The sequence below is a fragment of the Ceratotherium simum genome, chromosome 2 (genome assembly GCF_057802395.1).
Source record: "Ceratotherium simum simum isolate JZ-2026a chromosome 2, ASM5780239v1, whole genome shotgun sequence".
Classification (NCBI taxonomy): Eukaryota; Metazoa; Chordata; class Mammalia; order Perissodactyla; family Rhinocerotidae; genus Ceratotherium; species Ceratotherium simum.
In genome coordinates this window covers 40,274,991-40,297,212 of record NC_141901.1, presented here as the reverse complement: position 1 = coordinate 40,297,212, position 22,222 = coordinate 40,274,991, and the positions used below count along the sequence as shown (strand labels likewise).

Genomic DNA, 22,222 nt, shown 5'->3' with positions numbered 1-22,222 from the left:
CTAGCCCCGTGGAGGTACAACTCGAAGCTGTGGGGAAGCCGCGACACACGAGAACTGCAGCGCGCCGGGAACCCAGCGCCTCACTTCCGGGAGAGGCGGGAAGTGTACCGGAAGGGGCGGGACCCGGAACTTCGCCTGCCCCTCTTCTGGGGTTGGCGCCGCGGCGCGCGTCTGTGGTGTCACTGCGCTCGTGCCTTGCCCCACTGTCACCGACGCTGACGCCTTCGCGCTGTGGGACGTCGCGACCTGTGACGTCAGGAGGGTGCCTCAGGTGTTCAACCCCAGTCTGGAGTCCCGGAAAGGCAGCGTCGGGGACCAGATTCGGAGCGCTTTCTTCCCCTGCCACCTGCAGAGCTGAGCCCAGCCCGGGTCCTGGAACCGCCTGGGACTGATCCTGGTTCCCTGCCACGGCGATCTCGCTCCCGGCGCCACCGGCTGGACCCCGGGATGCCGGGCGTCTCCGCCCGGGCCCTCTCTCACGAGGAGAGGAGGCAGCTAGCTGTGAACCTCACCCGCGTCCTGGCGCTCTACAGATCCATCCTGGACGCCTACATCATCGTGAGGCCACAGGGGTGTGGGCGGGGTGCTCCTGGTTGTGTGGTTGGCTAGGTGCCCAGGACAGGGAGAGAATCTGGGGAGTTCGCTTCTGATCTCTTTTATTCTATGAGTTTCAGTCTTTTGTCTGTACAAGAAGGAGTTAAAACTAGGGCCATCCCCCTCCTTATTTTCAGTTCACGTAAATATTAGTATTTCTAATGTCTAGGTTGTTTTTCTAACCTTCCCAAATCCAAAGTATTAAAACGCAGGGACATTTGAGCCATGCTGCAGCTACGTTGAACTCTCCTAGGAACATGTGAGGTGTTCCAAGAACACACATGTTCATTCATCCAAGCTTTGAGTAAATTCCTGGTTTTGCAGTGTAGCGGACAGTTCCAACTTTGGAATCAGACAGGCTTGTACTAGAATCCTGCCTCCCCTACTGTGTTAACCTTAAGTATTAAAAAAAACAAAAAAATTTCTGCTAGCCCGGGTTTCTCAGCTGTAAAATGGATCCCGGTCTGAAGGATCATTGTGGAGAATAAATGAGATCATGTGTAAATGGCACCACCATCCACTGAAGTGTTCAGCCCGCCAAACCAGGAAGCCGTCGTTGATTCAGCCTTTCTTTCATTGATCCACAGTCCAATCCTTCAGCAAGTTCTGTTGGCTCTACCACCAGAATAAATACCAAATTCCTCCATTTGTTTCCATCTCCATTGCTGCCATCCTGGGTCTAGCCACCATCGACTCTCTCCTGGACCACTTCCTAACTGATCTCTGTATTTACTTCTGCCCCTCCATAACCAGTTCTTCACAAAGCAGCCAGATTGATCTCTTTAAAATGTAAATCTGATCGTGATGCTTGCTTCCTAGGTGCTTTGATGAAGTCCTAACTCCTTACCATTACCTATCATGTCCTACGTGATCTGTCCCCTGCTGCCTCCTGAGCCCTATCACATTTCATTCTCTCCCACATTCACTATACTGCGCCTACACTGGCCTGATTTCTGTTCCAAATATGGCAGGCATCTGGGCCTTTGCCCTTACTGAGCTGCCTAGAATGTTTTTCCTCCACAGAAAGGCAATAGAGTAGAATGGTTAAGAGCAATAACTCTAGAGTCAAATTGGTTTCAAATCCCCAGCTCTGCTACTTAGTAGCTTTTTGACTTGGGGAAGATACTTAATTGCTATACACCAGTTTCCTTTTCTGTAAAATGGGGGATAAAAGTAGTACCTACTTCTAGGGTTCTTTTGAGGATTAAATGCATTAACACATGTAAAATGTTTAGAACAGTGCCTGGCATATTAAAGTATTTTATAAGTGTTTGCTATTACCTGAATTTTTTTTACGTTTGTTTCCTGTTCATTCGAGTCTCAGCTCTGGTGTCATCTCCTCAGACACGTTTTCTCTCATTACTCTGTCTAAAGTAATACTCTCTCAAACTCTTTGTTATGTTGGTTTCATTCGTGTTTTATTGTCTATGTGACATTTAATGTTATCTGAAATTATTTTTTTAATGTAAACTCTGCAAGAGCAAGAATGTTGTCTGTCTGGTTCATTGTTGTATCCCTGAGCCTAGAATAGAGCTTCGTACATATCCAAAGCACCAGAATTTGTGTTGAACAAATGAATGAATAAAAGTACATTCTGGCATATAGAATGTCTGGCATATGTCATGGTAGGTTACTAAATGGTAACATAGTGAGTCACTGTGGTGTTAGGGTTGCAGATGTAAAGAAGACACCATCCCTGCCCTTAATTCAGTTGAGTAGAGAAAACAGACACATAAGTGAGGAAACTGCTAAAAAGAGAGCTGTGTCCAGAATGCACTCTGGGCTCTGAGGAGAGACGGGGGAGGCTGGAGCAGGCTTCAGAGAAGAGGTGACTTGAATGAGTAGGAAGTACCTGCTGGCTGCAGCCAGTGGCCCTGTGTTGAGAGTGGGGTGGGGAAGAATGGAAGGGTAGTAGCCTGTTGATTGCTTCTCCCCTTCTCCTGCAGGAATTTTTCACAGACAACCTGTGGGGCACTCTCCCTTGCTCATGGCAGGAAGCATTGGATGGACTGAACCCGCCACAGCTCGCCACACTGCTGCTGGGGATGCCTAGGGAAGGGGAAGTGGTCAGGTATGGGCAATGGGGGCCCTGTGCTGGAGGACTCAGTGCTGAGCCCTGCAGCAAGCCATTGCTCAATCTCACAAGGGCTCCCTGGGTTGTAAACTGGCGCACTCAGGACGTGGTGGAACTATTCACTGGGCGCCTGGGCCGGGCTATCTCAGGTACAGGTCGGTGTGGCCACTTACTCTGCTGGCCTTGAAGTCCACAGCCTATGCCCTGGCCTTTACCCGGAAGCCTGGATTTCAGAGCCCCTCAGAGTTCCTGGAGAACCCCAGCCAGAGCTCGCGACTGACGGCTCCATTCCGGAAACATGTCAGGCCCAAGAAGCAGCATGAGATCCGGAGGCTGGGAGAGGTGAGGAGAGGGCTGGGGTATAGTTGGTGTCTGGAAGCCTGGGAACTCCTTAAGCTGGTGGGTTACAAAGATGTGGGCACCTTAATCACCTGCAGGACTGGAGGCCCTAGAAGACCCCTTCCCCACAGGCGTACTATAACCATATCTCGATGCTGGGGTTTTGGGGGTTTTTCATGCTTTTGCTGGGTTGGTTGGTGGCTATGTCTGAATCACTGTCTTATTCCTGTTCTCACACCTCCACAATCTGCGCATGGCTTCACAGTGGGGCTCTTCTTGTTCTCGGGGGGAGGTTGAATCACTGAACTGACAGGAGCACGGAGAGTGGCCTGAGCTGGGGTCAGCACCTCCTGTTTTGGTTTCCGTATCTCGTCTTCTATGGCACCCTCTACCCATCTTCCTCGGTCATCTTTAGCTCCTCCACCCTCATTACGGGTGTTTGCTCCAGAAGTCAAGAACCAATGGCCAGGAGACCTTTGTTCCCTCCTCTTTCAGTTGGTGAAGAAGCTGAGTGACCTCACAGGCTGCACCCAGGTTGTGGATGTAGGCTCAGGCCAGGTGAGCCAGACCCCTAACATTCTGGTTTTTTTGAGTCAGGATAGAACAGTTGGAAGACAGGTTATCAGGCCACTGGCCCAGGGAGGCAGGTGCCAAGGAGTGGTAGAAGTAGGCAGGGCAGAATTTAAGCCTTCTGGGGCCTGGGCCCCAGGTGTCCAGGCCACTGACAGGGAGGGTGACAGTGGATAGAGCACTGATCAGGAGTGTCTCCACCCTTCCTCTCATGACTCCAGGGCCATCTTTCCCGCTTCATGTCCCTGGGGCTGGGGCTGATGGTGAAGAGCATTGAAGGGGATCAAAGACTGGTGGAGAGAGCCCAGCGCCTGGACCAGGAGCTCCTGCAGGCTCTGGAGAAAGAGGAGAAGAGGAACCCACAGGTAGGCTAACCCTTCCTGCAGCAGCAGGGTCTGCTTGGCTGGAACTGGGCACCAAGGCTGAATTCCCTCTTGCAGATTTCTCAGTGTGAGATCGTGTGGTCCTTATTTCCACTACCCCTTTCCCCAGGTCCCCCCTTCGCCAAAGCCTCCTCACATCTTAAAGGCACTTTCTAGTTAGAAAGTGCTTTCCACACCGGTATGTCCTTCTCACAACAACATGTGAAATGGCCAGTCAGGTATTAGACTCATTACAAATGAGGAAACTGGGACTCAGAGGTGAAATGATTTGCAGTTAATAATGATAGACCCATGGGCCGGCTCTGTGGCTTGGTGGTTGGGTGCACGCGCTCTGATGCTGGCGACCCGGGTTCGGATCCCGGGAGCGCCCCGAGGCACCACTTCTCCCTCCAACACGAGGCCGAGTCCCACGTACAGCAACTAGAAGGATGTGAACCTATGACATACAACTATCTACTGGGGCTTTGGGGGGAAAAAACTGAATAAATAAAATCTTTAAAAAAAAAAAATAATAATGATAGACCCAGAATTCATCCCATCTCCTGATTCAAGGTCCAGCTCTCTCTGACGCCCCACCTTCTCTCCCACCTTCCTCTTTGGGAAGGAACACAGAGGACAGATCCATTCCTGTGGTCTGAGGTGGCATGGGGACAGCAAACAGACTTCCCATCTGCCTTCATCCTTTCCTGCCTCCACAGGTGGTCCATACTGGCCCTCGCCACTCCCCACACCACGTGGTTAGGTGGGTAGACCCCACGGCCCTGTGTGAGGAGCTTCTGCTTCCACTGGAGAACTCACCTCAGGGTGGGGCCCGCTTGCTGCTCACAGGCCTCCATGCCTGTGGGGATCTGAGCGTCGCCTTGCTGAGGCACTTCTCCTGCTGCCCTGAGGTGGTGGCCTTGGCCTCAGTGGGCTGTTGCTACATGAAGCTGAGTGATCCTGGTGGCTACCCACTGAGTCAGTGGGTGGCTGGGCTGCCTGGCTACGAACTGCCCTACAGGCTGCGGGAGGGGGCCTGCCATGCCCTGGAGGAATATGCTGAGCGGCTACAGAAAGCAGGCCCTGGCCTCCGAACCCACTGCTACCGGGCAGCGCTGGAGACAGTTATCCGCCGTGCCCAGCCTGAGCTCCGTCGGCCAGGCGTGCAGGGGATCCCCAGGGTCCACGAGCTCAAGATCGAAGAGTGAGGCTGGGGGAGGTGGAGGTGTGGGAGGGGGCATTGCCAACTGAAAATCTGATTCCCCTCCCACCCTCACTTGTTAGTGGGTCCTAAAGAAAATCTAAATGTGCCCAGGGGGGTGATTTTGAGCTCTCTGACTGGGGCAGCTTCTCAAAATTTCTTAAAAAGGGAGTTGTCACTCTTTTATCAGGAGACTATCACGTTTTTTTTTTCCTTTTAGTGAGGAAGATTGGCCCTGAGCTAACATCTGTGCTAATCTTCCTCTTATTTTGTATATGGACGCGGCCACAGTGTGGCTTGGTGAGCACTGAGTAGGGTCCACGCCTGGGATCTGAACCTGCGAACCCCAGGCTGCCAAAGCAGAGCACAGGAATGTAACAACTACGCCACTGGGCCGGCCCCTATCACGTTTTTTTAATGCTAAAAATATGACTAAATATTGGGACAGATCTGGCTGAAAATAAATTTTTGGATTTATTTACTTTTTTTGTGTATGTATGTGAGGAAGATCAGCCCTGAGCTAACACTCATGCCAATCCTCCTCTTTTTGCTGAGGAAGACTGGCCCTGGGCTAACATCTGTGCCCATCTTCCTCCACTTTATATGGGACGCCCCCACAGCATGGCCTGACAAGCGGTGCATTGGTGCGCACCCGTGATACGAACCTGGACCACCAGCAGCAGAGCGCATGCACTTAACCACTACGCCATGGGGCTGGCCCCTGGATCTATTTGCTATTGGACAGATAGCTCACAGCCAGAAAAACATTTAAAGATGCATATTAGGGTAGCAAATCAAGCAAAGTTGGAATTGAATTAGGAATGGACAGTTTAAGTGGGAGGTGGAGGTTCCTAAAACCAAACTGAGTGCTGTCTGTGGCTGACCCCACAGATATGTGCAGCGGGGGCTACAGCGGGTAGGGCTGGACCCCCAGCTGCCGCTGAATCTGGCTGCCCTTCGGGCCCACCAGGCCCAGGAGAACCGTGTGGTGACCTTCTTCAGCCTGGCCCTACTGCTGGCCCCACTGGTGGAGACACTGATTCTACTGGACCGGCTGCTCTACCTTCAGGAGCAGGGTGAGGGGGACCTACAGCAGGGACCCAGGAGGGTCCAGAGGGGCTGGAGTTCTAGGGCTCCTCCTTCAGGTCCCAGCCCGACATCTGTTCATCACGTTGGTGATTCTCAGACCACCTGCTTCAGAGTCACCAGTGGGGTGGGGGGTGGGGTACTTGTTACCACAGATTCCTACTGAATCAACCTCTGGCGGTGCATCCCCAGTGCATTTTAAGCAAGCACCCCAGGCACTGAGAACCTACGATGTGCAGAGGACTGCCTCCTCCCAAGTCAGTGCCTCGGGCACCCATGTTCCTGGTAGAGAACTGGGGCTCCTTAATGCCCATGGGGAAAAGGGGCTGTGCCTACAGGCTGGGCAGGAAGTGGGGCTGAGACTTTGCTTCACTTCTCCCCTTCTGAGTAGCCCTGCCTTTCTCCCAGGCTTCCACGCTGAGCTCCTGCCCATCTTCAGCCCTGAACTCTCTCCCAGAAACCTGGTTCTGGTGGCTACCAAGAGGCCGCTGGGTCAGGCCTTCTCTGTTCTGGAGACCGAAGACAGCTGACACAGCCTGAGGAAGGGCACATCTCAGAGCCCATCTGAACCACCCAGGTGCCACAGTGGGTGGCAGAGTCTGCACCTCCTTACCCAGAGAACCAGCATCCTGTGTCCTCCCTGGAATCCTGTTTCCCCACAAACCTTCAGCTTCATATCCTTTCTCTCCCTCCATGTGTTATGTAATATTATGTAAAAATTTATTTTTAATTTATTAAAAAATTGAAATCTTTATTTCCCTTCCATTTCTATTAAGTATAGAAAAGGACAGATGTGCACCCTCCCTGCTGAGATCCTGCAGAGGAGCTACAATTAAGACTCACACCCCCAATCCCCACTGTCCTCCATCCATAACAGGTAGCATCTTCTGTTACTCAGAGGTCTCCAGGGGAGGGAACCTCTCTCCCACTCTGGTCTCCATCCCAGATGCTGCAGGCCATGCCCCTTGGGAGGGCCACCTTAAGGCTAGCTAACTTCCATCCAGGTTCTTCAGTAACATCAGGACAGATGCTCCCTCTCTTCAGTCCCTGAAATAGGTGCATTGGGGTTGGGGTGCCAGTCTACCAGAAGACAGCAGCTGCACACAGAGGACAACTTGTGGCTCTTTATTGATGTCTGAAGAAGAGGTGGCTGCAGCTTTCAAGGCTAAGACAAGGAGAGAAGAAGCTGCTCTCCCCAGGTTCAATACCAATAGACTTTCTTGTGTCTCCGAGTCTCCTGGATCCCCATTGCCTCCATCACCTCCTCCTCCAGTGTCTTTAGACGGGGCACATAGGTTCTTTCTAGAGCATCTTCCACTGATGTGTCTTTGGGGCCATCTGTTGAGCCAAAGGAAAGAAGATGGAATGGGAGGGCTTCTTAACATTCCTTACTCCCACTATCACACCCACCCCCATCTTCCTGCCCCTCACCCAGCCTCACCAATCCATGTTTCAGGAACGATGCCATCAGCTCTGGGAAATTCAGGTTTGGGGATAATTCTTCCTGATCTTGTGGAGACTCGTACCCGCTCTCCTGCCTCAGTGAATCTCCACTCCACCTCAGTGGGTTTCCTAGTAGATAGAAGAGGTGAGCCGGGCCTGGGAGTCGGGTCTCCCTGCCACCCTCCAAACCAAAAGTCAATGGCTGAAAACACTAAGGTCACTATCTTGTTTCTCTGCTACCTCTGTATTGGGGTTGCCTATAGGGGATCATGTCCATGAAATGGCCCCTTTCAATTTCCGGGGCATCCAACCCACCATTCCCATTGGATAAATGTGGTCAACACCTATGTGGACTCAGAGGGTGGAAAACCCTCTAACCAGAGCCCCATGTGCTTACCTATCCACAGGATCCACAAGTTTAACCTGGTGGTGGAGCAAGGGTGCTTCGCTAGGGACCATGGTTCCCCGGTAATCCTTGGTCTTGCCAACATAGCGGTAATGCTGTCCAAAAGAGGGGGGATATCAGAAACCAAGGGGTGTGAAGGGGGCTTGCCTACCGCAGCTCAGAGCATTCAGCCCAAGTTGAAAAGTAGAAAATTCAGTTGTCTCACCATTTCTTCAGCCAGTCTCCTGCCTCCCTCTGCTGCTCTTAATGGAGAGGGACAGATGAGACAGGCTTTCTGAGTATCCCCATCCTCACTCTTCACTTACTGTATTCAGCCCCTCCAGGACCACCCAGTTTCGCTGCCGGATAACTTGAACCACTTTGCCTTGCTTCCCGGCATCCTTGCCTTCTAGGACCTCCACCTGTGGGAAGATATGAGGGTCAGGAAGGGACATCCTTGCCCAGGAGCCCCCCTACTACTTATCCCATCTGAGGTTCTCACCCTGTCCCCACAGAACAGATGCCAGTCTTCATCAGAGATGGGTTCCACAGCCACCCGGCGCCGCCTGGTCCCTGGAGGGTTCTTCCTCTTGTCTGAGAGGGAGCCTGGACGGCTCATCCCATAGCGGTAGTTAGGGGGCAGAGTGACTTTGGATGCCCAGGCCAGCAGGGCAGAGAGACGCATGATTGGAGGCTGTGAGAAATCCTCTGGCCAAGACCCAGAAACCTTCCTAGTCAACTCTGGGGTAAACAGATACAAACAGGGCAAAGAAGCAAGAGAAGGAACATTTTTTCAAGCACTTGGTCCATTGCTCAATGGACCTCATCTCATTAAATCCTTACAAGACAGTACCTTCACTTTACAGATGAGGAAACAGACTCAGAGAGGTTAAGTGACTTGCTCCTGGTCATCAAGCTAGTATGTAGGAGAATCAGCATTCAAACCCACCTATATCTGACTTCAAAGTCCAAAAAGTTCATTGAGGGCAGGGACCATGTTATCTAGCTCACCCCCGAATCCAGCAGATCCCAGTAGGGCTTGGCACAGAGTAGGTACTCAATAAATAGTTATTAAATAAATGCACAAACAGCAGGATAGGAAGAAAACAGTGGCATAAGGCCAAAAGGCAGGCAGTTATAAAGTAAAACAGGGAGCAGAGAGAAAAACTGGGACTAAAGTGTTCTTACACCACTTCCAATCCTATCCTCACTCAGGAAATAACCACTCCTCCTAAGACAGCTTCTTTTCTTAAGGGTCCGGAGCCAGACTCTAGGATTACTGGGTCCTAAATTTCCCAACTAGATACGGACTCTAAGCCTCCCAATTTGGGATGATGGACTAAATCAATGGGGTGGTGAGAGAACTGAAGGCAAAGATAATAAGTGCACCAGTTTATTGAGCACTTTACCTGCCAGGTGCCATGCTAAGTGCTTTCCTGGATCATCTCATTTAAGCCTAAGGACAACTGATGAAGGAGGTACCATTAATCTTGTTTTATAGCTAAGAGTGAAGCCTACTTTATTTTATTTATTTATTTATTTATTTATTTATTTATTTATTTGAAGCCTACTTTATTTTATTTATTTATTTATTTATTTATTTATTTATTTATTTATTTATTTATTTATTTATTTATTTATTTATTTATTTATTGTGAGGAGACCAGCCCTGTGCTAACATCTGCCAATCCTCCTCTTTTTTTGCTGAGGAAGACTGGCCCTGGGCTAACATCCATGCCCATCCACCTCCACTTTATATGGGACGCCGCCACAGCATGGCTTGCAAAACAGTACGTCAGTGCGTGCCCAGGACACAAACTGGTGAACCCCCGGCTGCCACAGCAGAGTGTGAGCACTCACCCGCATGCGCCACCTGGCCAGCCCCGAAGCCCACTTTAAAGTACCAATAAAGTACACTTTAATGGCATAAAGAGCTCCGGACGGGGAGTCAGACGACCTGGGTTCTAGTTCCTGCTCCACCATCATCTTATTCTGTGACTCTAGGCAACTGGACTTCGGAGCTTCAGTTTTATCATCCATAAATCTTTACAGGGCTGTTGGTGTCAAATTATTTTTAATAAATATCTTTATTTTATCTAATAAATAATTTTAACAAGTTATTTTTAATAAAAATTTTAAAAAGGTACAGAATAATGTGAATAGTATCATCCCTTTTGGGTAAATTTAAAAACGTATTCTGGCACAGGCATAAATATTTATGGGTAGGAAACAGGAAACAACTAAAGTACGTGTTTTGGGGGCAAGGAAATGTTCAGGAGGGCTGTTACTTTCTGTCTTGTTCTTTTAAATGTTTGCATTTTTTAACCACGTGCATTAAAAAAATGTAACAACCGGTTTATCTGAACAGTGAGATATTGTGTCATTTTTCTTTATACTTGTCAATAGGAAAAAGAAAAGGGCTAACGTTATTTTCAATTAATGCTGGTTGAATATAAGAGCCTCAATGTTCCCATTCAGATTCAACAAATGCTTAGGAGGCACTACCATGTGACAAATCTAACGCTGGGAACTTCGCTATTACTGGTGTTTGATCTTCAAACGCCCTGTGAGGAAGGCTGACAGGAGACATGGCAACCAAGACCCCGAGAGCTGAAGGGACTTGCCCAAGTTCATATAGCTTCACAGGAGGAGAGCCAATCTTAAGAAAGACTTCTGCGTGACTGCTGCAAGAAATCCCTCAACCTCAGCCATTCTAGATCTGAAGCTCTGGGAGGAGATCCCAGAAGCCAGCTCCCTAGATCTTTTCCTTCTTTCCCTCCAAACTCTGGAGAGGCTAGTGCCCCTTCCGCAGTGGGGCTTCCACGGCGTGCTATGGAGGCGCCGTGCAAGGTAGTGAGGTGGCGCGTCTGTCCCTCAGGCCCCGGCTCCAAAGGCTTCCTCTGCCAGCCCCATCTCAGGTGCAGCAGACGTCCAGGCCCCAGCAGTCTTCAGCACCCAACCGCTCCAAGCTCCGGTGCAAGGAAACCCCACGCAAGAAGACTGAGCCACAGCCAGGGAAAAGGAAGGCCCCTCCCGCATCCCCCTCCCGAACCAGCCCAGAGCCTTTAACACCTCCGGGCGCTGCGGCCCTCACCTCCGCTTGCCGCTGCGCCGCGGAGCTCCGTCTGCTACCTCTGCACATGGGCCCTAACCCCCATCCGTCCCCCTCCCTCGGCTTTCTGGGAAATGTAGTCTAATTGTAGAGCGGAAGCTCAACCACGAATCTAGGCTCTCTGCATGCTGGGAGTTGTAGTCCGCCGCTATGACGCAAACTGGAAACAGAAATTTGGTCGGGTAGGAAATCAAAGAAGCGTATGCTCACTGTGAAGCACGTTGGGAGTTGAAGGCAAAGCAGGATAGGCTGCCGCGCCTGGCACACTCCTACGCATGCTCTGAATGGAGGCCGCTGGGAACTGTAGTTTCTAGAGACGATGGCTCCATTTTCTAGGTGATTGTGGCTTTCTAGTCAAAGCAGAGGGCCTCCCTTTCCAGGCAAGGCTACGATCAGTACTCTCCCCGCCTGTCTTTCTCTGCTGGAGGGGGTCAGGGCAGATTAAAGAACTGTCATAGGCCTTCTAAAGAGATGAAACGTGGGCCCTTCCAGTGCCTGTCGATGATGATCTAGTCACAAAATGTCATATTTGGAAAGAACCTCCGAGATAACCATTCTACTTAACTCAGGGAGTACTGAGAGGATTCCACCCTAGCAACCTCCTCTCTCCTCATCACCAGTTAAGCGCGGCAGGCATCCCTAGCTTTGACTTTTGGGGGGTCAAAGTTGTTTCTATAACCAGCCCAGATACCCCCACTTCCATGGCCACCGTGGGCTGTAGCTGATATTGGCACCCTCTCACATCCTACTTCTTGTGCAAACTTTATACCTTCCCAGGTGCTTACGGGGGAAGCTGTGTTTAACAGTGCCTGGGCAGGAGAAGCAGAATGAATAGTGTAGTTTATTCTGTGACTTTGCCCTCATGGAGAATTCTGGATATTTCTAACAGCCTGAGAATGGAGGAGAGGCTGGCATCCCCAACCTCAATCTAAGAAGTTGCTTTGGGAATCATTTGCATTCCCTTTCCCCACTTCCCCTCTGCAGTTAAATAATATACCCCCAAAGAATCAGTCGGAATCCAATGTAGTAATCAACGGGTTTTATTTTCCTAGAACTGAAATCATCTACGGTTCTCAGAGCTAAACTTCCAAAGCTACAGTCAGCAATTTTTCATCAGAGCCCAAGGGAGAGGGGCAAGGGTGAAAGAGACAAGAGATGGAAGAGAGGCAGAGACCACTAGAAAGAGGTTGGGAGAGGGCACTCGTTTCCCTCTGTCCTCTCAGTGGGTTACAAATCGGATCTGGTGTCAACACCGAGGGGACCAGGTGGGAGTATGCGGATGGGAAATGATACCGAAAGGAACACCAAAGCCCCAGCTACAAAAAGAAAAGTCATCAAGCCCCAAACAGAAGGGGAGCCTCCCAGTGCGCCTCAGAAAGGGGGGCAACAGTGGGGAAGAAAGGAGCAGAGTGGGGGGCACACAAAGGGATAGGGGGTCTTTAAAATTTTTTTTGTAATTTTCTTTTATTAAAAACATTTCCTAAAAAATGTGTCTTTTCCTTTATGTCTGGGTGACATGTGACTGCAGGCCGGCCTTGAACACTGTGGGGAGAGGGAAAGGGGCAGCTAGGGATCTCCCCAGGGCATCCCATCTCTGGCCTGAGATTTAAAGGGGGACAGAACTCCTCAACACTCCTACCCAAGCTAGGCAAAATCAACCCTTCAGATCTCAGGCCCTTGGCCCAAACAACCTGGCAGCCCCAAAATCTTTTGATGATAAACTACAACTCCCAGAACTCCGGGGGTCAGCAAAAAGAAGAATGGGTGTTGTCAATCATCAAGGATTTGTGGAAGGGAGCCCCTCCCCCACAAGCTGTCCCACTTTCCCTGAATCTAGGCAGCTGGGATAATAGGTATGGGAGGAAGGGACAGGAGCTCAAGAAGATGCCATCCTCCTGCCCGCCCTCCCACCCCAATTTGAGGACTGCCCCTCCCAGGCCCCAGAAACCCACCCTGCTGTTTATCCTCCACCCCTTCCACACCTAGCCCTGATCCCAACCAACCCAGAGGTCCAGAATGCCTGGGGAGAGGGAGAGGCATGTCAGGAGGTGAAAACAGCTGGTCCAGGCCCCAAGAGAAACCCTGGGAGACAGGCAGGGAGGGACACAGTGGCCTCATCTCATCCCATGGAGCAGAAGACAGCCCTGATTCAGATCACAGGGGTGTGGGGACATGGGAGTGAGGGCCAGCTGGCCTGTCCCATCCAGGTCAATCTCCAGGGGCTGGGCTTGGAGGGGAGTGAGTGAGTGGAAGAGGAGAGTGGGACTGGGGTGAGGAAGGGGTTCCCAGTTTGCAGGCCATGGCCAGTTTCCCCAGTAGCACCCAGACAGCAGCAGGAACGGGGCGGGGGCTCCTCTTGAAACATTGGTGGCTACAGGCTGCGGGGGAGGGTTGGAGGGGAGAAGGTTAATGGTGTGGCCTTGGCTTGGCCTCGCCCCAGCCAGTGCCGGTCTCCTGGGAGAGCCCAGCCTGCCTCCTGAGAGGCTGACTGCTACAGGCCCGCCTCCTCCTCTCCGCAGGTGGCTGGGCCCTCCCAGCCCAGCTGCGACAGGGCAGGGAGCTCACTCACCTCTCATGATCTCTGACGCCTGGGGCCTCAGCATCTTCCTTGGCAGCCTCTTCCTCCTCTTCTTCCTCCTCTTCCTCCTGAGGAGGCCCCCGGCCAGAGCCAGGCTCAGAGGGGGTGCTGTTCTTCTCCACCTCCACAGGGAGGGGCCTCTCACTCTCCAAGGTGGCCACCTCCTTCTCCTCCCCTTCGGGGTCTTCTGCCTCCTTGGGACGTTTAGGGGAGTCCTAGGCAGGATTGGCAGAGACGAGGTGGGCCGAGGCTGGAGAGGGAGCATGCCACCCACCTGCCTGTGCCCCGCCTCCTTTCCCCAGAGGCTCCTTCCTGGGGATACACACAATCCCTCTCCAGCTCTTTGCTAGCTGAAACGCCTTCTGTGTCCCATCTTCTCAGCAAGGGACTCCCCAGGACTAGGGGCGGGGTCTGCCTCTCCGACTGGGGAGTCCCTGAAGCAGCAGCCGTCTTTCAGACTGGGAGCCCTACTCCCAGGCCCTTACCTCCAGCACGTCCCCCGCTCTCCTCTTCAGCGCCCCCTTCTCGTTCTTCTCCTTGGCTGGCTCATCGATGACCAGCTTCCCCTCCTCGTCACTGCTACCCTCAGCATTCCCCTTCTTGTCACCATCACCCTCTGTGGCTTCGGGCTCGGGCTCCGGCTCTTCCACACAGCTCTTTTTCTGGGAGGACTGTGGCAGAGACAGCAGGGGCTGAGTGGCACCAGCGGCTGCCACGCTGGGCCCCCTCCCCAGACCCCTCCCTCGGCCACTCGCTCCTTCCTTCTCCCACCTCACCCCCGCCCCCACCCAGGTGCCCAGTCTCACGAGTGATTTGAGACCCACCTCTGTCGGATTAGCCCCGGGGTAAACCCACTGGCCGGGCAGGCAGGGCTCTGTGCAGGAGGGGGGAGGGCTGGAGCAGGAGGCAAAACCTCGGGTCAACTTCTCCCAAAGGGAGCTGGGACCCTTTCCCCGCCAACCCCCGCCCCCCACCCTCCCGCCTCATCCTGCCCGGCTCACGAGCACCTCCTCCTGGAAGCCTTTGCGGAAAGAGTTGAGGCCATGTCCTACACTCTCAGTGGGCCCAACAAAGGTCTGTCCCCACTTACCGCCTCCATCCTGTTCTTGCCCCACTGGCTGCTGTCTAATAGTTGCCCCTCACCACAACCACACCACACACCCACAACCCCAGCCCCTCCTGCAGGAGGCCTCCCCCACCCCCCACCCCATGAGCTCCTACTCTGAAAGCCCTGGTGTTTCTGAGCCCCCGTTCCTGAAGGCCAAGCATCACGTGTGGGCCCGGGGGGAGCTGTGGCCAAACCTGCTTTCCAGGGGGTCTGTGGGGCAGATGGCAGCTCACCTGGTAGCCAGAAGCCTTGACAGTAGGGTTGTTCTCGATCTCCCACAGCCCCTCGCTGAACCCTTTCCTCTTGTTGGGCTTGCCAAACTTCTCCTTGGACTCCTCGTAAGGGAAGAGGTCTTTGGGGCCCAGGAATGCCCTGGTGAGAGATGGGAGACTGTGCTCTCGAGCCCCTCACTGCCTCTGAGCTGCACAGCCCGACAGGGAAGGGGCACCATCACCACCACTCTTTCCCCAAGGTGGACTGCCCACAGCCCTCCCCCTGGGCCCCCTGACTCACGTCTCGTGGGTCCCGAAAAAAAAGACTTGGTATTTGTTGGCTGTTGATTTCACCGCAGCCTCGGGCATCTCATCAATCTGAGAGCAGAATGAGGGAAGTGAGCGTGAGCTGGAGTCCTGAGGTCGCCGATTTGGGGCTGGGGATGTGGGGGTGGGGGACTGACCTCTAAGACACATTCTTGTAAAATCAGACTGAGAGGGACCCAGGAGATCACCAAGGTGGTTTCTGAACCATGTTTAGGAGTGAACTTTGTTCAAAACAAGTCAGACATGAAAGCCCAATGGAAACCCTGGAGTCACCCCCCTCTCCTTCACGAACCCACGAGAATCCGTTCAGCCTCCCAACATGTCCAGATCCTGTTAAAGCTCCCCGTCTTTGCCATCACCCTGGTCCAACCACCGTCACCTCCTGCCTGGACTAAAACCACAGCCTCTGTCTCTCTTCTCAGTCTCCATTCTTGCCCCCCTACAACCAGTTCTTCACACTGCAGCCACAGCGGGCCTTTCAAAGCGTTGATCTGAGCACTTCATCCCCCTGCTTGAAACCTTTCAATGGCTTTATGTGACTAAGTGCCCATCCGTTCACCTCTTCTCCATAATGTCAAGGTCTGAATCCCAACACTGCCACCAATATTTGTATACCTTGGGCAACTTACAGAACTTCTGTCTGCCTCAGTTTCCTCATCTGTAAAATGGAGGTAGTCACGTATTTATGCCATAGGGCTGTGAGGATTAAATGATCAAAACCTGGCATGCAGTACATCCCACATGTGCCTGCTCTCAGCATCCTCTCCCAGCACGCTGCCCTTCTGCTCTTTGCTCCGGCCACACTGATCTTTCAGTTTCCTATACTCACTAACTCCTGATCAGCCTTCCAACCCCAGCCCCATCATCACTTCCTCCAGAAAGCTTCCTCATCTCTCACAACCTGGGCAGCTTCTCAGATAAAATTCTTACCACCTCTCCTTCACAGCACTTTTCACAATTCCAATTTTACAGTTACTCATATTATCATTTAATTAATGTCTATGTGGACTTCCATACCTGCTCCGAGATCAGAAAGCAGGTCTGTTTTTATGCTCGGCACAGTGCTAGCACATAGTAAGTGCATAATCAAGATTTGCTGAAGGAATCTGTGAAACAGATAAAAGCAGACTGCTCTGGCTGAAGTGGAAGGGTGAGCCCAAGGGGCTGCCTATTCAATTACCCCCCTCAGTAGTTGCCCCAAGAGGCTTCTGGGGAGCACTTTGAAAGCCACCTAATGTACTCAAACTCTCTCATTTTACAGATGAGGATACTGAGGCCCAGGAAAGAAAACTGATTTGCCAGAGCAAAATGACAGAGCAGGGTGGTGAGAGGCAGGTCTCAGAGCTGGATCTCCAACTTAATCCCCTGCCCCACATGTCCTGGGGGGATGAGGGTGCTGTTGTGGAGACAGTGTGGAGGTCTGAGGTCAAGGAAATGGAAAGAGACAGTGGCCCAGACAGCCTCTCCCAGATGAGGCCCTGGATGCCCAGACCAAGCTGAGCTGGTGGGGGGAGGACTACAACTCCCAGCAACACTTGCAGCAGCCCCAGCAGCCTGGCTTCCCGCCGGACAGAGGGCAGGTAGCCATGTTGACTGGGGCCCCAGGCGCAGATAGGGAAGAGACAGACAGGCCAAGGCAGTGATTAACACACAGAGACTAGGGCAGAGTGCGTGTCTGGGGGCCTGGGGAGACAGGGAGGCTGGGTGGATGGAAATCAGCGGAGACACACCCAGGAGAGGAGGTGGAGCCCTGGGCATGAGAGTGAGGGGCATCTTGCTCAACATGGAGTCTTCAGGCTCCTGGGCACCTCCCCCCTTGTCCTGTGGCCTCCGGGGACAGAGGTCTAGCCCCTCCCCCTAGGAAGGCCCGGCACAAACTGGGCCCTCCCCACGACCAGGAGACTCTGGGATGTGTGAGCAGGGGGTGGAAAGGCAGGCCGTCCAGTTCCCCCCCAAACAGGATCCCCATCGCCATGACAACCCAACCCCGCCCCCGGGGCCACTCAGCAACCAGGAATGTGACCGCCCCTCCCCCCAGGCCCTCTCTCCGGATTGGGGAGGAGGGGACACTAACACACACCCCACCCCCAAGCCTAGAGTCTGGCACCTGGGTCCCCGGCTGGGCTTGAAACCACAGCTAGGGCTGAGGGCCCGGGGCCTTCTCAGGAAGCCAGACCTGGGGTGGGGGTGGAGGAGGAGCCAGTCCTGGGCCAGGACACCTGGGTCCTGTTACCAGCCAGCTCCCCACCCTCCTCTCAGAGGGGGAAGCAAAAAACAAAATGAAAGCCTCCAGGGCTTAGAGATCCCAGGAGACAGGCACAGTACAATAATAGCAAAAGCCCTTCCCTCGGCCTCTTCTCAGACTATCTCTGCACCAGGAACGGGGGCAGGGGTGGAGATCTAAGGGTCTCCGGCTGGGAGTGCAGCAGGGAACTATTTCAAGCTCTGAATTTTTAGTGCCCACACCTGAGCCAGGGCATTAACACGCTCTAGGAAATGTGTGATGAAAGAGGAGAAACCGAAACTCAAGAATAGGGGTGGGGTGAGCGAAGGGTCAGAAATGAGGAGACACGAAGTTCTCTCAAGAAGCATGGCCCCGGCAGTCAGAGCAGCTCCTGGACCATCGGTCTCTTTCCCATGGAAAGCACACTCAGAGAGAGGTAGCCGAACATTGTGACAGGGGACCCAGGAGGCCACCAGCTGCCCAGCTTCCGGTGGGGGAGAAACAAAAGAATGGATGGGAATTAAAAATAGACAGAACAAGACACACCAGATATACCAGCCCTGCTGACTTCTAGCCAAGTAAAGGGTGGGTCTAGAGGAAGGAGGGAGGCCAAGGGCCTGGGCAGATGGGCATCTACCCCAAAAGGGTCATCCCACGCCCCTGCCTCACCTTGAGTGTAGGCACCTGTGGGGGAAGGGCCAGGAGAGGTGTGCTGTCTTCACATAATGGAATTCTCAACCCCTCACCCACAAAAGGGGCGAAATCCCATCTGTAAGGGACCCTCTATCCTTCAAGCTACAAAGGAAATGTCTTTTCTTGCATTTGGAAGTGAAGGGCGGTTCTTCCTTGACATAGAGGATATGAGGTCTCAGGGGAGGCCTGTACCCCCAATACAGATGTATGTCTCCCAGGCGGTGCATTTATATCCAGGCTGTGACTCAGAACAAGTGAGTCAAGGCTAAGTGGGTCAGGGTGGGGCCAGATGAGTGCTGGGGACCCCACTGCACCCCCTCCACTGGTCAACAGGGGAGGGGGCTCTGCTACTTCTCAGCCATTCCAGGAATCCAGGCAAGTTACTTCTCCCAGGCCAGGCCCATCCACTCCCACCCCCACCCCTCTGAATTTGCCTGGCTCCATCAGACAGGCCTGAGCACATGAAATATCATCCTCCCAGAGCCCATGGACACCCTCTGAGGTCTGAAGAGGAATCTGAAGTTCCAGGTGAGGAGTTGGGGGAGAGGACTGAATACCTCTCCCCCAGCCTCAGACCAAATCCAGGCCCAGGGTCGCCTGCTCAGCACATAGGGAGGCAGCAGAGAAGGCTAAGTAAGCCCACAGACTGCAAGCCAGGGTTCTGACCACCACACCCAGGGCCCAGGCCCGGCCTGACCCAGGAACCAGAAAATCTGGGGCAGGAGACAGTTGGGGCCAGGAAAGTGTGGCAAGCCCAAGAGGCAGAAAAGAGAAGGTGGTGCCTGGATGTGGGGGAGGGGCAGAGGGGGGAAAGATGGGTGAGGCCCTCTGCCTGCTTAGGTTTTCTGGGATTGTGAAACAGGAAGCCGAGAGAGGAGGAAGGAACCTGGGGGGAAAAATCCCTGAGTCTTGGAGATTAATTGTTAAGTGCTTGGAGATCCCCCAGGAAGTCAGGCAGGAGGAAGAGGAAAGGAGAAGGTTAAGATGGAGTCACACCATCTTTCCAGGCAGGTCTTGCTTACCACGTGGCCCCTCTGGCTGGGCTCTCCAAGCACTGGGCTGTTCCAGTCTCACCCAGAGTCAGCCATCCTCCCCAGAAGCAGGGGCTGAGGAAGGAAAGTCCACACAGTGGCCTTCACCATGGCTGAGGATTCTGGCTGCCTATTAGATGGGGCATCAGCAAGGCTCCCCTACTCCTTCTCCATCTCTAGAGTGGCCAGGCCCCTTCAGGCTCTGCCACTCCAGGGACTAAGACAACATCTAAGGATGGTGACGAGACTCAGATTTCTCTGCTCTGTTGGGATCCAAGGGGGATGTATCTGGGTGATAACAGGCTTGGGTGACCGCTACCCCCAGTTGTCACAATCAAGAGCCAGAACACAGGCAAAGGGTGGGGCCCTATCTCTTTGAGTTCCAGTCTGATCTCCCTTCCCCAGCCCTAACCTTATCTAAAAGGTCCAGGCCTCCAGAGAGGAAGAGACTCTGCCTCCCCATCCCACCCTGCTGTCCTGGAGGCCCAGGGTGAAGAGATGAAACAGATGGCGTTCCCAGTCCCAGATCTACCCTCACTCCAAAGGCCCCAGAAACCTGAAGGTCTTCCTCACAGCGGCCAATGTGGGCCCATCTGTGTCCCCCCTCCCTTTTCTCTCACCCCTGATCCAGAAGGGGTTCCCTGCAAGTGACATTCCAGCTGTGCCCCCTCCTCAAGGCTTAGCCCAGCTGCTGGACTTTGTCCCACCCCCAGGAGGTAGGAGCAGCAGAGACCTGGGTTCATTCTTGCCCTGCCCACCAGGGCCTTGGCATCTGGGCCAAGAAGCCAGATGGATCAAAGGTGCAGGGTAAAGTACATGAGTGTTCACACACCACACACATATATGCACACACAAGGCTGTCTGTGGCTGCTTCCTCACACTGCCTCCCCCACCCCAGTCCCCTGGGAAGCCCTAGAAGCTGGCGAGTCCCACTTCTCTCTGTATTTCACTTCCATTCTAGAGGCCAGCCATCTAGAAGTTTCAGGAAACAAGGAGCTCAAGGCATATGGGATTAGGCACACTCCTTAGGAGAGGGTACAGAGTGAGGAAGGGTCTCCTGGGTTTTCTCAGAGTGGCCCCAAAGTTGGCCTGACACCCTGAACAGGACCCAGGGGAAGCTGGGGCAACTTCCGAAGCTCGGAGCAGGGTCTGGGCCAGGTGAAGAGATCCAGACTCAAGTGGAGAACAGCAACCCAAAGTCATAAGGCAGTTCTGCTCTTGGTGCCCTCCCTCCACTCCTCTCTGTCCTTCTATTTCACTCTACTGGAGGCCCACACTCTAGGGAACTGAGTCATGCCCGCACCCAATACCAAAGCCCTCTTCACACCAACTTTGAAGTAAGTTGCCAGACCCCAATGTCCTCCAGCACCCTCTGGCAACCTCCCTCCCTCCTTACTTCATCTGTCTCAGTCCTTAGGGGAAACGTGATGAACACACCAGGCTGGGCTTTTGGGCCCCACCCTCCCACCTGGCCAGGTGCTGGAAGGGAGGGGGGCAGGCCCTCATATTGGCGGCCTGAATCAACCACATGGCCGACTCGGCTGTTCTGGCGGGAGAGGCTCACATCTGGGGGGGAAAGCAACTCGGGCTCCCCCCACCTCCACTAAGAGGCAGTATGGACTGGACTTGCCAACCTCACGGGGCCCTGCCACCCTGGGCTCCCAATTTGAGTTGGCAGCATACAGAGAATTATTTTTGTGGGGCTGAGGAGTGAAGGGGTCTGGCGGTTTATTTCCGAGGCAGGAAGATCTCCTCTTACGCCGCCCCCAACCATTCCTCGACCCTCCCAACTTCAGACCTTTTACTGACGGCCCGACACCAAAGTTTTCTAGTTTTCTAGGCGAACTCCGCCTTCATCTATCCTCTTCTGGGCTGGGATCCTTCTTTAACCATTTAATCCACGAAGAGCAGTTTGAACTGGGGGCAGCAATCAATGAAGAAACTGGGGGTCTCTAAGGGGGTCCCAGAGGGGGGTGGCGGTGGCGCCTGGGGGGTGGGTGGGAGGAGTTACACAGTCAGCCCAAACCCAGGCACCGCGCCCGAAACCGCCGGGAGTATGGGGGCTGGGGGCGGAACTGAGCACGCGGAGCCGGGGGCCGGGAAGTGACCGGCGCCCTCGGATCCCCACGCCGCGCACACGCCTCTACGCGCGGACGCCGTACTCGCCAGGTGTTCGCCGCCATCCCCACCCCCGCCTCCACCATTATATAACCGGCGGGTGGGCTTGGAGGAGCTCGGGAGAGAGTCCGGGACTGAGATGCCCCCCGCCCCCATCTTCTCCGCGCCGAGCGCTCCTGTCCTCCCCGGTGTTATGCAACCCAAGCCCGGAGGGGGATAGGGGGCGGCGGGCCGCGCTGCTCACCCGGGCCGGCCAGTGTGGGTAGCCCTTCATCTTGGCGAACACCAGGTCCCCGCATTTGTACTCCTTCTGCCGGTTAGATCGCGACATGGCGGGGCTCCGGGCGCCCCGGGCTCCGCGCCGGGCCGGGAAGCGCGAGCCCAAGTTTGCGCGTGCGGCGGTGGCGGCGCCGCTCCGCTCCGGCCCTCGCGCGGCCCCCGCCTCTATGGTGGCCCCCGGCCCGAGCTGCGGCGCGGCCACGGCGTCTCCGCCCGCGCGCCGCACGGACGGGGCGGGCGCGGATCGGGGGCAACGCTCCGGCGCGGTGGGTGCGCGCTCGTGCAGTTGTTTGTGTTTGAAATTCAATTGCTCCCTCCTCTGCGCGAGGCCTCTTCCTCCACCCCCCGCCCGGTCCCCACTCCTCCTCCTCCCTCCTCCCTTTCCCTCTCCTCCTCCTCCCCCCTCGGCGCACCCTCCCGCCGCGGTTTGATGCGTGCAGCTTCTTGACGCCCCGTGCCTGGCACAGCCCGACGCCCAACCCGGAG

General features: G+C 54.1%; 3 protein-coding genes across 4 annotated transcripts; 1 reads left to right on the top strand and 2 right to left on the bottom strand.

Annotated features, from left to right (window-relative positions):
• Nucleotides 1-118: 118 nt before the first annotated feature.
• METTL25B (methyltransferase like 25B) lies at nt 119-6,980 on the top strand. The gene is made up of 8 exons (XM_004436232.2): nt 119-558; nt 2,541-2,665; nt 2,818-3,010; nt 3,503-3,565; nt 3,799-3,942; nt 4,659-5,143; nt 6,032-6,216; nt 6,635-6,980. Exons 1-8 carry the CDS (start codon nt 448-450, stop codon nt 6,754-6,756), a joined length of 1,428 nt encoding a protein of 475 aa, XP_004436289.1. The 5' UTR covers nt 119-447; the 3' UTR covers nt 6,757-6,980.
• Nucleotides 6,981-7,330: 350 nt separating this feature from the next.
• Nucleotides 7,331-11,215, bottom strand: MRPL24 (mitochondrial ribosomal protein L24). Of its 2 annotated transcripts, XM_004436236.3 has the most exons (6): nt 11,149-11,215; nt 8,557-8,795; nt 8,381-8,476; nt 8,067-8,170; nt 7,668-7,798; nt 7,331-7,564 (listed from the first exon to the last, which is right to left on the bottom strand). In XM_004436236.3, the coding sequence occupies exons 2-6, from the start codon at nt 8,737-8,739 to the stop codon at nt 7,428-7,430; spliced, it is 651 nt and encodes a 216-aa protein (XP_004436293.1). In that variant the 5' UTR covers nt 8,740-8,795; nt 11,149-11,215; the 3' UTR covers nt 7,331-7,427. The 2 variants fall into 2 exon arrangements, with proteins under 2 accessions (XP_004436293.1, XP_087297709.1); XM_087441583.1 differs by lacking the exon at nt 11,149-11,215 and having other exon boundaries at nt 8,557-9,574.
• Nucleotides 11,216-12,190: 975 nt separating this feature from the next.
• Nucleotides 12,191-22,007, bottom strand: HDGF (heparin binding growth factor). The gene is made up of 6 exons (XM_004436233.3): nt 21,702-22,007; nt 15,366-15,442; nt 15,086-15,224; nt 14,230-14,415; nt 13,736-13,959; nt 12,191-13,544 (listed from the first exon to the last, which is right to left on the bottom strand). Exons 1-6 carry the CDS (start codon nt 21,786-21,788, stop codon nt 13,538-13,540), a joined length of 720 nt encoding a protein of 239 aa, XP_004436290.1. The 5' UTR covers nt 21,789-22,007; the 3' UTR covers nt 12,191-13,537.
• Nucleotides 22,008-22,222: the final 215 nt, after the last annotated feature.

Excerpts from the sequence above, each read along its gene's own strand:
- METTL25B (XM_004436232.2), top strand. The coding sequence starts at position 448 with ATGCCGGGCGTCTCCGCCCGGGCCCTCTCTCACGAGGAGAGGAGGCAG. Across the intron at positions 559-2,540 it reads TCCTGGACGCCTACATCATC|GAATTTTTCACAGACAACCT; the intron begins GTGAGGCCACAG and ends CTTCTCCTGCAG. Across the intron at positions 6,217-6,634 it reads GCTCTACCTTCAGGAGCAGG|GCTTCCACGCTGAGCTCCTG; the intron begins GTGAGGGGGACC and ends CCTTTCTCCCAG.
- HDGF (XM_004436233.3), bottom strand. The coding sequence starts at position 21,788 with ATGTCGCGATCTAACCGGCAGAAGGAGTACAAATGCGGGGACCTGGTG. Across the intron at positions 15,225-15,365 it reads TTTTTCGGGACCCACGAGAC|GGCATTCCTGGGCCCCAAAG; the intron begins GTGAGTCAGGGG and ends ATCTCTCACCAG. Across the intron at positions 14,416-15,085 it reads TCAAGGCTTCTGGCTACCAG|TCCTCCCAGAAAAAGAGCTG; the intron begins GTGAGCTGCCAT and ends TCTCTGCCACAG.
- MRPL24 (XM_004436236.3), bottom strand. The coding sequence starts at position 8,739 with ATGCGTCTCTCTGCCCTGCTGGCCTGGGCATCCAAAGTCACTCTGCCC. Across the intron at positions 8,171-8,380 it reads TCCTGGAGGGGCTGAATACA|CATTACCGCTATGTTGGCAA; the intron begins GTAAGTGAAGAG and ends TCTTTTGGACAG. Across the intron at positions 7,799-8,066 it reads CTTGTGGATCCTGTGGATAG|GAAACCCACTGAGGTGGAGT; the intron begins GTAAGCACATGG and ends TCTATCTACTAG.